The sequence below is a fragment of the Manacus candei genome, unplaced genomic scaffold, assembly GCF_025592945.1.
Source record: "Manacus candei isolate 608988 ecotype Guabito, Panama unplaced genomic scaffold, ASM2559294v1 h1tg000019l, whole genome shotgun sequence".
In the NCBI taxonomy this organism is placed as follows: Eukaryota; Metazoa; Chordata; class Aves; order Passeriformes; family Pipridae; genus Manacus; species Manacus candei.
Window position 1 is genome coordinate 4,515,835 of NW_026138067.1, and position 14,539 is coordinate 4,530,373.

The 14,539-nt window shown below is 40.0% G+C and overlaps 1 protein-coding gene across 12 annotated transcripts; it reads right to left on the reverse strand.

Annotated features, from left to right (window-relative positions):
* Positions 1 to 57: 57 nt before the first annotated feature.
* FBXO43 (F-box protein 43) lies at positions 58 to 12,292 on the reverse strand. 12 transcript variants are annotated; one of them, XM_051785214.1, is made up of 8 exons: positions 12,178 to 12,292; positions 11,496 to 11,569; positions 11,356 to 11,403; positions 9,377 to 9,487; positions 4,386 to 5,902; positions 3,387 to 3,489; positions 2,337 to 2,513; positions 58 to 2,245 (listed from the first exon to the last, which is right to left on the reverse strand). In XM_051785214.1, exons 5-8 carry the CDS (start codon positions 5,852 to 5,854, stop codon positions 1,997 to 1,999), a joined length of 1,998 nt encoding a protein of 665 aa, XP_051641174.1. In that variant the 5' UTR covers positions 5,855 to 5,902; positions 9,377 to 9,487; positions 11,356 to 11,403; positions 11,496 to 11,569; positions 12,178 to 12,292; the 3' UTR covers positions 58 to 1,996. The 12 variants fall into 12 exon arrangements, with proteins under 12 accessions (XP_051641174.1, XP_051641175.1, XP_051641177.1 ...); XM_051785215.1 differs by having other exon boundaries at positions 12,144 to 12,291; XM_051785217.1 differs by having other exon boundaries at positions 11,356 to 11,399; positions 12,014 to 12,291.
* Between the last annotated feature and the right edge of the window lie 2,247 nt (positions 12,293 to 14,539).

The following is a 14,539-nucleotide window of genomic DNA, read 5'->3' on the forward strand; positions in this document are numbered from 1 at the left end:
TCTTTGACCTTTATTAAAACTTTTAAATAGACCTTGAACACAAAGTTCTAAACAATTAGAGAAGTGAAAATATTTAATCAAGTCATTTAGCCATTTTCCTACTGCAATCTCCTCCTCTGTAATGAATGTCATTCTTCCTAAACCAAAACTGTATACACATACCTCTATTCTCTAACTTGCCCCCAAATCCTTCCTCTCAATTGTTCCCTCAGAATAGACAGAACCGTTTTCAAGTCCAAGTCCTACCAGTGTAACCTGACACAAGAATGAGGCAAAGACTCAGCAAATACAAATAAGTCTGGAATTAAAGTGCTGATACTTGTAGGCATGCAATAAACAGGATTTTCTGGCAGATATATTGGGTTGATCCCTTCTTTCATGATACCATTTTCAGTTAAATAGAGTTAGTACTAAAAATTCTATAGCGTTCTATTTGCCATGTTGTTTCTCATCCTTCTAAATGCTGTGTGGAACTACTATTCCAGAAACCAAGAATGCTAGAAGTTCTAACCAAATTACAAATCACAACAGTTAGAGATGAGAAATAAGAAGTGATATTTCAAGAACATCCTGAAGTGAATTGTCCTGGGCCATTTGTCTTAAACATCCAATAAAGGAAATAAAGGGGAAAAAAAAGGAACGAAAAAAATCTTAAAATTTAAAATAAAGGGATGTGTGAACAAATATTAAAAGAGGCAAATATGCAACTTATTGTTTACTTGAAAGCTCTTTTTTTTTTAAAAAAAATCAGACTGCTTTTTAAATAGCTCAGTGTTACAGCTTACCTAACTGTAACACAGTAAAACAACATCACAAATAAGGCACAAAGGACAGCATCAGAGGGAGAGCAGGGAATAACCACCAGCTGACTACAAGTGTTCTGCAAGATGCTTGTTACAAACGAACTCTTAGAAAGGACAAGTAGGACAATATCAATTGTAGATGTAGATGTATTATATCTTCATAGAACAAGTACTGTGTCCACTTCTGTCACCTGTATTTCGAGCTCTTTATAATTGCTAGGAGGTTTAAAAGCAAAACAAAACAAGCACACACATAAAAATTATTTGAGGTCCAAGGGGAAGATTGAGCTAGTTTTCTGTAAAGGATCAGCGTATTTAGTTCAAGAGCAAAATCAGTGAATTCCCCTAATTAAATCTACAGATAAAGAATGATTTCTAGCTGTAGATAATCCTTTAACTCAAGCAGAAGTATAAAGATGACCTAGTGTCTGGGAGCTGAAGTAAAGTCAGATTAGGTGTAAAGGTAAGTCCACAACAGTATTTTTAGATACATGAATATATACTGTATCACCTGTAGTTTTTGAGATAAAAACTTTGTAAAAAGCAGTACAATAGAATATTCACACAGCATCCATTTGGTTTAGAAATTACTATTCTATTGACTTGCATTACAGAGGCTAAGAGAACAACAAATTAATTATTCTGATAAAAAATTCAGACAACTAATATGGGCTTTTAGGTGTCACTATTTATACAAATAGAAGTATTTTTTGCAAATGTACATAGTGCCCCACTTTGAGATATTTTTAAAACAGTTACTGTAATTTAAAGTGAATAAATAAATCCAATAGCAAAGAATTTTTTAGAAATAATTTTCTTTAATTTGTCTTTAAGACAAGAATCACATTTTTAAACATCTAAGAGGTGTTGTAAGCTAAATAATACAGACTACATATAAATATTTATTTAAAAATTAAGATGTTAGTAAGTGCCTAGCTACTACTCAACAAGTAAAAAGACAAAATACTTTTAAATGCTTATTTTTTTAAAAAATAAAAATATACTACATTGATTAAGATATATACATGAGAAGTTACCTTGGTAAATCAGCAAGAACAAATTGAATGAGACTTTCAAAATGCATATCTTTATATGAAATATAAAGCAATGAAATATATTGAAGAGGAACAAGATTAGGAATTTATGAGAAGGGGAAGAGGAATTAAATGTAAGGAGTTGCACGCCTTACAAATTTAGAGTCTTTTTAAATTTCTTTTGCTTTGGGCGCTTCCTGGAGGAGCATCTTTTTTGTTCTTCCGTTTTGCAGATAAACTGTTACATTCTTTTGAGCCATGGAATGCATGCAGACATAAAATACAGAACTCGAATGCACATGCCTCTCTGCTACACAGTCCTCGATTCTTTACCAGCTGATATTTAGCAGGATATTGACATCTTGGACAGGGTTTTAGAGCTTCGTCAGTGAACAGAGTTTTAGCAACCTGTAGCAAGAGGAGGGAGAAAAGAGCTACTTAGTTCTTGTAAATGAAAACTTCCTAAAAACTAAAAGTGAAGCATTTCTTAGATACCTACTTTCAGGTATTGTTCCTGTCTACTAGCTGAGTAACTAGTGTTACTAGGTGTAATTTCAGTGTATGAAGGTGGTGTTTGTAGTACAGGAGTTCTGGCTTGAGCTTGAACAGGCCTTAGAGCAGATCTATTGAGAATATTAAGCCTTGTGGCAGCATCTTCAGCCTTCAATAAGTATTCCTGTTAGTTTATAATTATAAAGAAAAGGAAAAAAAAGAAAAAAGGGAGAAAATTAGGGTTTTATTTCATTTGGTATTTTCAGCTGGATTTCGCTTGTTTGGTTTTTTTTCCCCTCTGCAACAACACATTAGAAATGGAAATTATGTGTAGCGCAAATATTTCCCATTAAATGTTTATATTTAGTGAGGAATAAAGAGACAGGAATCATTAAAAACAGTCCCATGAGCAGAGTAAAAAGCCAACTGTCTCTTAGCACACTCTACTGGTCCTCATGTTTCTGAATTAAGACACATCTCAATAGCAAGTAAGGAAACAGCAAACACAGTTTTTGTCACATTTAAAGCAAGGTTCCACTGACGTGTGAGTGTATCATGTGGGGGATCTGAAAAAAATATACTGCAATTAGTATGCTTACTCTTCTAGATACCCCTTAAACTTCTATATGTCCTTCTGATGTTCACAAATACACTGTGATGCTTAGCCACAAGCAGTCCTGAAAATAATCCAGAAGTATTCTAGAGTGGGTCCTACAGCACTGCAGACTAGAGTGAAATGCAAAATAAGGAACAGCAGGGAACAATGGTATGAACAGGTTTTAAAAATATAAAGGCAAAATCAGTCACAGGATTCTCAAGAAAGGGCCAAAGGGGGAAAGAAATAGTCTTACATTGTTGAAAAACTAGTAGTCAAACTGCAAACAGCTGAAAAGCAGTAAGAGCCATTACATTCTCCTGTTAGAATCCTTCACATACTCATGTTGGAATTGTCTCTATTAGCTCCCTTTCTGTAACTTTACAAGATGTTTCCTCTTTCCTTTGACCTGTCTTCTTTCATGCTTAAAAAAAAAAATATCACTTTTGAGAACCACCTTACCCCAGCTTCTTCTTTCTGCTGTTTTATGTACAACTTTCTCCTCTTATCTGCCATTTTATCTTGCACAACAATTTCACGCCAGTTTTTGCTTACTTTCCAAATGCTGGAACAAATTAATAAAAAAAATTATTCACTTTCACATTTTTCCAAGTAGTGCAGAAGTCACGATAGTAAGACTACCTGGTAAATACCTTTGCAGTTTCATATACTTTGGTAATTTTACAGACTACTGCAATATACTAGTTCATGATATTGTTTTGAGACACAGATCTCATATTGTCATGCACCATTCTATAGAATAACAGAAGAGTCTAAAGAACGACTGCAATATAAATAACAGAGCATAGCTTTGACTTAGAAAATTAAACCAGTTTGTTCTCTCCACTTACCAAGCCACTTACCAAGATTGTTTCTAAAGTCACGTTTTTGTGTGAAATGTTCTAAAAAGATTCATGCCCTTACACTTCCACCTATTCACCCATTCCCTTTGTAACTAACAACACATGACACTCTTGATTTCTTTGAAATGTGACAATTTCTATTGATTATAAATTAATCTAGAAGATTTCTCATGAATCAAAATTCTTGGAGCATTTTTGTGCTTGAAAATAACTAAGGAAATAAAATGCACAAGAAAAAAATATAGAGAACGTGTTTTGAGTACTGTGCACTATTGGGGAACTTGTAATGAGAATAAATTACTTTCTAGGCTTAAAGGAACTTTTAATGTATTTCAGAGTTTACAAGTACTGTGATTTAGTTTTAAGTTTATTAATTTTCATGTTTGTTTTGCTTTTTTAATTCCTTCATACTTTTAGAACTACACAGAAAGACCTACTTGATCAATGGTGACAAAAATTTTTATTTCCTCAAAACCAAATGAATTATATTGACAACACCTGGTATTCTAAAAGTTATTCTAATTCATTTGCAGGAGCACATATTTTTGCCTTTGTGTGTGGGTGGGTGGGTGGGTGAGTGTGAAGCCATAGTACTTACCTGCATAGACTTTCCACTGTCAAAGCATCTAAAACTATAGCAAGAACATGTTTTAAATTTCTGTCTTTTAATTCTGTTAAAATATCTAATTTTTCAAGGCCCATTTTCTTGCCAATAAGTCCAGGAAGGACATGATCTAATGCAAATATTTCTGTTCCATCAATATTCTCTGATATTTGCTTTTGGTCCGATCTTTGTCTTTGCAAGCAAATTTCATGAACTATTTTCAGAGCTGGAGTTCTTGAGAGATCTCCATGACTTACAACCAGGTCTCCATTAGGTTGTTCTTTTAGAACTAATTCATGATCTTCCCTGACAAAATTTCTTTCTTCTGTTAATATATGCATTGAAGTAGGACTGCCATGATTGTCTTCTGTCTCTGACTGTGAACCCTGTTCCTGAAGAGTAGATAACCTTCTAACTCGTTCAAGTTTTCTTGTCTTTCTTTTATTATCTAGAATTTTGGAATCTTCTCTGTGCTTTTGGAAGAGCTCTTGGAAAGATCCCTCATGATCAGACAATGAGTCTCCTGATTTGTCCAAAGGAAGTGAATTATATCCACTATCCTCAGGTGTTGAAAGATCTGGGTAATTTACCACCTTAACAGGGGGAGAGTTTATATCACATAGTCCAAAATTCAAGTTCTCTACAGGACTGTTGATAGAAGTCAGGAATTTACTCTCATTGGCCTCGTTGTAAGTAAGAGTCCTAAGCACCCCATCACCAACTCTCATAAGAACACTTCCATTGAATTCATCAGCATTACTGACAATTACATCCTTACACTGAATTGGAGATAAGCTTTCCGATTCTAGCAATAAGGGGTCCTTACACTGGGACTCATCTACTGTAGAAGTCCTTTGCTGTGAAAAGGAAATTCTCCGTTTTGGAAAACGAGGATTGGAGCCCTCAGGTTTTGAAGTGCTAGTTGTCAGAGTTTTGTAACTTTTATCTTTTGAAGAATCTGCAGTAGTTTTTGGAAGTTTTTCTTCAGAGTTCAAAACACAAGAGAATTTTTTTTTCCTGATGCTTCCTGAAGAACTAGATTGCCTTTCACAGCTTTCTACAGTGGTGCCAGCTTCAACAGTCTTGGGTAAAAGCAGTCTCCTGCGTAGCGAAGAGCTTTTTCTACTTGATTTAGGACTTTCAAAACCATCTGCACTTCCAGTTGCTTCTCTTTCTTCTGATATTGAGATAGAATTCAGTTCTTTTTCGATAGATGATGACACGGGAATGAAGGCATTTGGATGAATGTGCTCAGAATGCCCTTGTAGCAATGAAATACTTGTTACACTTGGTGCTTCTTTATGCTCTGCATCAAGATCTTTTACTGACTCATTGTATCTGCTGTCCAGAAATGCTGAAGTGCAACATATGTCTTTAAAATTTGAGTATTTAAAATTGCTGCTGGGAGATGTTAATCTATTTCTTTTAAGAACATTGAACTTCATTGAATGACTGTCTGACATCTTCTGCTTGACACTTCGGCTTTGTAAAAGAAGATACCAGTGTTGTTCCTGAAACAAACGACAAAGTAGTCACTAAAACATCCTCAGATTCATGAGAAAGCCCTGTGTGAGTCTATCAAGATAGCAGCCATGACAAAAGTATTTTCATTAGTCTTGGTAGAAACTGCTTATAAATGTACACAAATATAAATTACTATCAAGTAGACGGTTAGAACGAGTGATTAAAATGCATAGTATACTATTAGGCAAATTCAAAGTTACATCCAGTTAGCTAATTGATGTGCCAGTCCTCATCTGTGGAAGAACACTTCAAATAAGCAACACAGCAACTAGAGGCTCATTGGTGCTGAAATTGGCAACAAAACCCTCTAGCATTCCAATAGGGCCAAGATTTTTATTAGGACAGGTTTATCTAACACTAACAGTTCAGTCCTCAAGAATGAGCAGAAGCTCTGATGATAGGTGAGTTTAGACAAAAGGCATTTTCTCCTTAAGTAAAATAAGAGGATTAATCATGAAGTCACAAGTCTACAAGTCTCCCTATTATTCAGATCCCTACAGTTCCCTCAAGGGAATAAATTTCAAAGTGAAAAGTGCATTTTTGTCTTCCTCAGCATTTAAATGTTATTTTGTAAAGAAGGTCTCTGCTTTTGCTCAGCTCTGTGGGTAAACAGTGTTCTGAAGCTTTACACTTTAAACAAACTAATGGACTGACTGTTCACACACTCACCAGGTACAGATCATTTAAGAGCTGTTATATATTTTCTTAGAAAAGTTAGAAGTGGCTGATGCACACATTAGCCATGGAAAAGATGCATGGAAACAGGCTTACTTTTTGCAATTCATAGGTGGCAGAGTTTCTCCACCATAACCACAGTAACATTGGGTCATTTCTTTCTGCACACAAGACACAACAATTGTATAAAAGATGTTATGAGTAATGGCAGAAGGAGGGTTGTTCTCACGGACAACAAAGTAATTCACCTCAACACTCCAAGACTCTCAGAGTTGGAATCAGCACCTTTCACTGGCCTCCATAACTGATATTTTGGAACATAAAGCCTGGAAATAGCAAGTGGACTTTCAAAACAGACAAAAATAGGAATCTTTAAATTTGGCTTAAACACCAAATACTAAGACATTGCTATTATCCCACCAGTCCTGACTTAGTTAAGCCCTAAGCCACCAAATACAAGCAGTGGGAACCCAGACTGCATGAGACAGGTGAGGGGGGGACTACTCTTTGATGACCTTGAACCATTAGCATTTTATACCCATGCTGAAGGCACTTTTTTAGACCATTGCCATATAGGAAATGCTTTGTTTTGTTTTCTACTGTAAGGAGACAGCAATATATAGAAGTTCAAAAGGAACAAGATGTTAAACAGCAGACAGTAACACCTTAGCATAAAGACCTACACAATCTTGCTAATATCAGAATGAAAACAAACAGGTTTAAACAAACAAACAAACAAAAAAAACCAGACCAACATAACTGAGAAAAATTCTTCCAGGGAAGAAGGGTACGTGAAAATAATTTCAAGACAACAACGAGGTCTGAAGTCTGGCCTCCTTCCTTTCCTTCCCTCATTTACCTCTACAAGTACCTTATTTTCACATTTGTTTTCATCAGTGTTTTTTCCTCATTCTCTGTTTGACTCAGTGAAATAAATGACAGCACAAACAGGAAACATGAGGACATAGCTTTAAGCTAGTGCTTACATGAATTAGGGATAACTGCCATTGCAGGACCAACTCCAAACATCATCTAGTATTTCATCTACCTCACTTATCAATGTTTTAGTAGACCTGTCACTGGTGATGTCCACCAAGGGTCGATACCAGACCCAGTATTGTTCAATTTATTCATCAATGACTTGGATAAAGGGCAGATGCCTCCTCAGCAAGTCTGCTGGCAACACAAAGTTTGGAGGAGTGGCTGACACCCCAGAGGGCTGTGCAGCCCTTCAGAGGGAGCTCAACAGGTTGGAGAGATGGGCACAGAAGATCCTTCTGAAGTTCAAGAAAGGCAAGTGCAGGGTCCTGCACCTGGGGAGGAATAACCCCCTTCACCAGTACAGGCTGGGCTGATCTGCTGGAAAGCAGCTCTGCAGAGAAGGACCTGGGGGTCCTGGTGGGCAACAAGCTGTCCATGAGCCAGCACAGTGTCCTTGTGGCCAAGAAGGCCAAGGGTATCCTGGGGTGCATTAGGAAGAGCATTACCAGCACGTCGAAGGAGGTGATCCTGTCCCTCTAATCAGCCTTGGCAAGGCCTCACCTGGAGCACTGTGGCCAGTTCTGAACTTTCCAGTTCAAGAAAGACAAGGAAATACTGGAGAGAGTCAAGAGGAGCGCTATGGACTTGATGAGAGAACTGAAGGACCTCAGTTAAGAGGAAAGGATGAGGGAGCTGGGCCTGTTGGGCCAGGAGAAGGGAAGACTGAGAGGTGACCTTATCAATGTCAGTAAGTATTTGCAGGGAGAGTGTCAGGAGGATGGAGCCAGGCTCTTCCCAGTGGTGCCAAGCAAAATGTCTCTTCTCCCAGGCAACCAGCAGTAGGACAAGAGGGCACAATCTTAAGCTCTGCCAGGGGAGGTTTAGGTTGGATATTAGGAAGAAATTTTTTGCAGAGAGAGTAATCAGACATTGGAACAGGTTGCCCAGGGAGGTGGTGCATTCACCATCCCTGGAGGTTTTTAAGATGAGACTGGATGTGGCATCAGTGCCATGGTCTAGTAACCACGGCGGTGTTGGATCAAGAGTTGGACTTGATGATCTCTCAGGTCTTTTCCAACCCAGTTGATTCTATGATTCCAAGAGGCCACGAGCAGGAACTGGAACACAGGAGGTCCCACATGAACATGAGGAAAAGCTTCTTTACTGTGAGGATGAGAGAGCACTGGAACAGGCTGCCTAGAGAGGTTGTGGACTCTCCTTCGCTGGAGAGATTCAAAAGCTGCCTGAACACAGTTCTGAGTAATGTGCTCTGGGGGGGCCCTGCTTGAGCAGGGAGGTTGGACTAGATGCTCTCCAGTGGTTCCTTCCACTTACCCATTCCATGATTCTATGATTTTAGGCAATAGGCTGAAAATGCTGTGTCAGGAACTAGAAAATAACTTTTTCCTATATTTTTAAAGGTATGAAGTCCCTGGGCACTGCACTGCTGCATTTCAGTGAATTAGTCATGCTATGAGCAAAGGACCACACCAACACAGCTCTTCCTTTTGTAAAAGGAGGAAGACCTGTAAGAAACCTGCTGTAACAATATGCTGTTGTCTTTGTGTAATTTACAAAAAGAATAGAGACTTCATTTTTATGCTGAACTTTGTGAACTGCAGTTAGTTAGCAAATGTTGCCAGTAGATATTCCTTCCAAAAATGTTGATGGACAGAGGTTTAAAACTGAATGCTACTTAAAGACAGCTGTTCAAAATCTCAATACTGGAAAAAAAAGACATCCCCCCCAGAGAAATCCCATACCAAACCCAAACAAATAATACGAAATCACATACCCACACTTACCTTTAAAAATATTAATATTTTCCTTAAACACAGTCACAGTCAAACTAATCACACATCGAACAAAATCCACAGGCTTCCAGACTTTTAGAAAATTAATTTTCAGGCAGCAGGCTGAAGAAACAACAAGAGGAAAAACTCATGCTTGCAGCTTCATTCTCAGGCACTCTATAGGAGAAATTATCTAATAACTCTGAACAACTGAGGGTAGAAAAAAAATTAAAATATTACAGTATAAAATAATTTAATCAAACTTGTGTTTCAAGTAACATAAAAATCACAGCAAAACAAGGTTTTTGCAGCTGTAAGGGAGATCAAAGTAGTGGAGTTAAAGGAATGCTGTTAACTCACGCAGAAGCCAAAAATATGCTGTGCATAGTGCAATGTCCGGCAGGGGGAGCCTGTGAGCTCATTGCATTGATTTTATCGACATTACAAAATATTATAGGATAATATAAATAAAATTGTCACTTCAGTACAGACACCGAATGAACAATGTCCAGCAAACTGCTTCATTTCACCTCCTTTCTACACTTCATTCTATACTTCTTCATTCATTCATACTATTTTATACTTAATTTTACTTCTTTACCTTCTGCTCTTGTGAGACCCCACCTGGAGTACTGCGTTCAGCCCTGGGGCCCCCAAAATGTGGAGGACATGGACACGTTGGAGCGAATCTGGAGTAGGATGTGAAAATGATCAGAGGGATGAAGTACCTTTGCTGTGAAAACTGGCTGAGAGTGTTGGAGTTGTTCAGCCCAGAGAAGTGAAGGCTCCAGGTAAACCTTGTTGTGGCCTTCCGGTACCTAATGGGGGCCTGCAAGAAAGCTGGAGGGGCACTTTTTAGAAGGGCATTTAGTGATAAGACAAGGGGTAATGGCTTTAAACTGAAAGAAGGCGGATTTAGGTTAGATGTTAGGGCCCTTATGAGGGCAATGGGACACTGGCACAGGTTGCCCAGAGAAGTTGTGGATGCTCCATCCCTGGCAGCATTCAAGGCCAGCCTGGATGGGGTTCTGAGCAACCTGGTCTAGTGGAAGGTGTCCCTGCCCATGGAAGGGGTTTGGAGCTAGGTGATCTTTAACATCCCTTCCAACCTGAATCATTCTATGGATTTACTGTAAATCCCAGTATACAGCTCAAGCTAGTATATGCATTAATTTTTTTTTCCAAAATGTATTACTTGTACAAATTAAGATTTAATTTAACACAAGATCTCATTTTACAAATACAGTACAAAATGGGAAGCCTTTCAGAGTGCCAAACAGCTCTCATAATAATAAGATAATATTTATATTCATAAGAGATGCCTAATAAAACTTCTTAAAACTTGACTGACTTCTATAAGCAATTCTTTTTTATTGGGAGAAAAGTTTTGTCTCCTAGATTTGATACATAACATCAAGCCCTTTTGTTTGGGGATCCTGAAGTAGTTCCTGAAAATATTGTTAACCTTGTCTTAGACACCGTCAAACAGATGTGCAGGGAAGAAAAGGCTGCACAACAAGTCAGTTACAGAGCAAGTAACAAAATCCGTATCTGCTAAGTGCAGGTGCTCTATGCATTTCCCATTTCTATTATTAATTTTGTAGTTCTCAAATTGATCTACAAATCAACTGCAAAATTTCTGGAAGTTTACGGGACAAAATAAACTAAGTTGACCCAAACTAAATGCACTGCTGAAGGACGGTATTCACATATTTAGACAAAAAATCATTTTTAACAAGGTTAGTCTTACAAAGCACCCCAAAGAGGTAAAAATGTTGGTAAGTAGAAGGCAATGTCAACAGTGCCTCTTAGACGTAAGTTCTAAAATGTTCATGATACTAATTTACATTCCCCAGTAACACACACTGAACAATTATACCCTGAACAAGATGATTTCTGACTCTGTTTATCACTGTTCACTATTGCTAACAAAACAGATAAAGACAACATCCTGGTCATACAAGAATATTTTCTGTGTTATTTAAACATACCACATCTGTGGTAAAATTGACTATCTGAAGACTCTGTTCTTGACCTCCCTGAGACAACAGAGAAGTCATTGATACCTTAGAAAATATTAATACAGAAGATGACATAGCTAAGTCCTATCCAAATTATGTGGGCCACTTACCCTAATTTGTGAAGCAACTCAAGATCTTCCACAGTAAATGTGCTGTATTAGAATTGCTTGCCCCTACTGATAACCTGGAGTGAGAAAGGATGTGAAGAGAAAAGAGAGAGGTGTAAGACAAACATTACCCAGCTGAGGCACAGTTTTCAGTCCATCTATGTATGTGCACAACGCCTAATTACCCAGGGACCAGCACCCGAGGGTCTCCCATCCACCTGGGATGCCGGACGCGAGCAAAGCAACCGCTTCACCCCCTCATCTGGGAAATCGCTGGGCACAGGAGCAGAGCCTGGAGGCCGCCCTTCCACGGGGTGCGGCTGAGGCGGCAGCGGGGCCCCCCGAGCGGGGCTGAGGGCAGGCTGGAGGAGCGAGGCCGGTGCCGCCCTAGCAGCTCTCGCCGCCCGACCCTGGGCCCGTTGCCCCCGGTGAGGAGCCGCTTCGCCTCCCCACCCACACCGGCCCCTCGCGTGCGGCCGCCGCCGCTTTCCCTCGCTCGGGTTTGAACTACCCGCCCTCACCAACCGCTGCCTCCCCGCCCCCTCCGTGCTGCGGGCCCGGGGCAGGGCGGGAGCCTGAGGAGACCGGGACAGCCCTGCCTGCTCCTCCGAGGCGAGAGACGGTACCCAGCGGGCTCGCCTCGCTCCTCACGCTTTATACTTTTGCCCCGCGGGCCCCGCCGCACCCAGCCCACTGTTAAAGCGCCCCTGCCGTGCTTCTCCTCAGGAGGCCGGTGTGGGTGAGGGTTTCCCGCTCCCCGCTTCGCTCCCTGCGAGGAGGGGGCGCCAGCGCTGAGGGGCGGCTCAGGGACGCGCGTGAATCGCGGCCGGGCAGTGGCTTTCACAGATAATGACCTTTATCTGCACCACAGCTTTTAAGCTTGACTTGTAAGGGTGCTGATTAATTCGAGTTAATTAGTACGTTCGTGCCCGACGGTCCAGGACCGAAACAATCATTGAGCGTTTCTCAGGTGCATCGCCTTCAAAGCAGTCGGGTGGGAGATGCCCCGTGAAGGCGCCTGGGTTTTGCTGTGGGTTTAGTTTTTCTGTACACTAACCCTCCCACCCCCCAACATACTAAACAAACACAAACCCACTAAACCCACGAATACGTGGATGCCTATTTTTCCTGGGCTCGGTAAGGATAACGTGGAGCTAGGCAGTCTCACCTACCTGCTGGCTTCACACTGGCGGGATGGGGAATGTCAGACCCGAACGAGAGACCTACATTTAAAGAAGCGCAAACTCGAGGCTTTCAAAAGAAACGCCGAAATTAAGTCATGTAATCCCTGTAGATGAGATCGGGCAAGTTCGCGACATTCCCTTTTGGCAAATCTGCTCCTCCAGCCTCTCGCAGCCTCCGGACGGTGATATAAGACAGCCTGAGAAGGTTTCGAGTAAACATGGGTTCAAAAGTTCCCGACCCAGAGCCGGCGAAAACCGACATTTTTATGTAAAGAATATCGGTTTATGTGACCAGGTAACAATTGTGGCTAAAAAGAGAAAGGCTCTTGGGGTATCTCCCCCTTCCTTTTTTAAAAGGAGAAAACATTAGAAACTTTCATGAATGTAATAAAACTTTTTTAAAAGTGCTTTCTGTAGTATCATCTATTTCACGGGAACTGGATAAAATTGTTTCTCAAATGCTTGTATTTATTTATAAAATAAACTATCTTCTGAGTCAAACTGGCAGCTTGCTAGTGGGACACAAGAGCTGAAAGCTGCGTCTTCATTCAGTGAAGCCTCAACTCACTTATGCGAGTTGGATCAAAAATATTCAAGAAACGTAACAAGTTGTAATTGCGGCATTTGATTGAATACACAAAAGCGTCACACCAGAAAAGCGCGATTTAACAAAAAAAGCATCACAGACCTCCCCCAAGCAAACAAACAAACAACAAAACCCAACTAAACAACACCTTTCCCCCCACCAAAAAAAACCCCAACCAACCAAACAAAAAGACACAAACAATCAAAACCTGAGAACATTACTTCTAAGCAAGCAAAATGAACTAAGATATTCTGCAACACTCGCGCTGCACTCGGCGACGCCTGCATTTTCTTCCCATCTCAAAAGTACCTGTACCCCTTGTACCGCCCCACCTCGCCCCACAAGCCTTTCCTCTAGCTTTCCTGCCAATCTCCCAAGAGCTTTACGGGACAGTGGAGGTCTCCCACATAGTCGCAACGCTTTCAGCTACTCTAAATCCAAGAGGCATCTTTAGGGCTAGAGTTTATCAGCCCGAGGGAAGGGGGCTTTGCTGTTAAAGCGCTCCGCTCGAAGGGGGCGGCTTTTGTCGGAAACGGCTGAAGTAACCGAAGCTTTAACATCTGGTTAAACATTCTATTTTTCCAAGAGAACAGCTGAAGGATGCAAATAATCGAGCAATTACATGACCACTTTCTTAATATTGGCGACATTACTTTCACAGGATTAACTGAATTTTTCATGGAGGTATTTTTACTAAGTCCTTTTAAAATTATCGGTTTGACAAACGCATTTTCAAAATATAAATGAGCCTAGAGAAATAATACCAATTGTTTTTTCTTTGCTTTTTTAGGAGATGATAATTACTTAGCATGCGTTTACCAGGAAAAGTAGGGCTCAGGCTTTTTTTTCTCCTCTGCTTCAACCTTTGGTACCCACCCACACCCACAGGTCCCTGGTGGAGGAGAGGACGCAGGGAAGTCAGAATCCAGATGGATAGCTCTGCCTTTCACACACCGGTTTTTTTTGCATGTGCTTTATTCTGGTACCCTAAAAGTTCTGTTTAGCTTTATTCGTACACAGCAGTATGAAGAAGCAAGTCTAAAGTCATTACTGTGTTTTCATTACGTTTAACTTAAACACAAAATTAGGAAAACCACAACTATTTATTATTCCTCAAGTTTATTTTAGATAAGATATAGGTCATGTAGGAAGGTGATTTGCTGCTAGGAGAACACCAAGTAATGACGACTGTTAAAACCTCGTCCATATTAAGGCATTTGGGTGCTGAGGAAAAAAAATAGTATTCAGTATTCAGAAATAGAAAGAACTTTCCTTAA

What these genes read in the sequence shown, in the direction of transcription:
- FBXO43 (XM_051785214.1), bottom strand. Translation starts at nt 5,854, where the DNA reads ATGTCAGACAGTCATTCAATGAAGTTCAATGTTCTTAAAAGAAATAGA. An exon ending in AGCAGAAAGAAGAAGCTGGG is followed by an intron (nt 2,514 to 3,386) that starts GTAAGGTGGTTC and finishes ATAAACTAACAG; the next exon opens with GAATACTTATTGAAGGCTGA. An exon ending in GACAGGAACAATACCTGAAA is followed by an intron (nt 2,246 to 2,336) that starts GTAGGTATCTAA and finishes CTCTTGCTACAG; the next exon opens with GTTGCTAAAACTCTGTTCAC.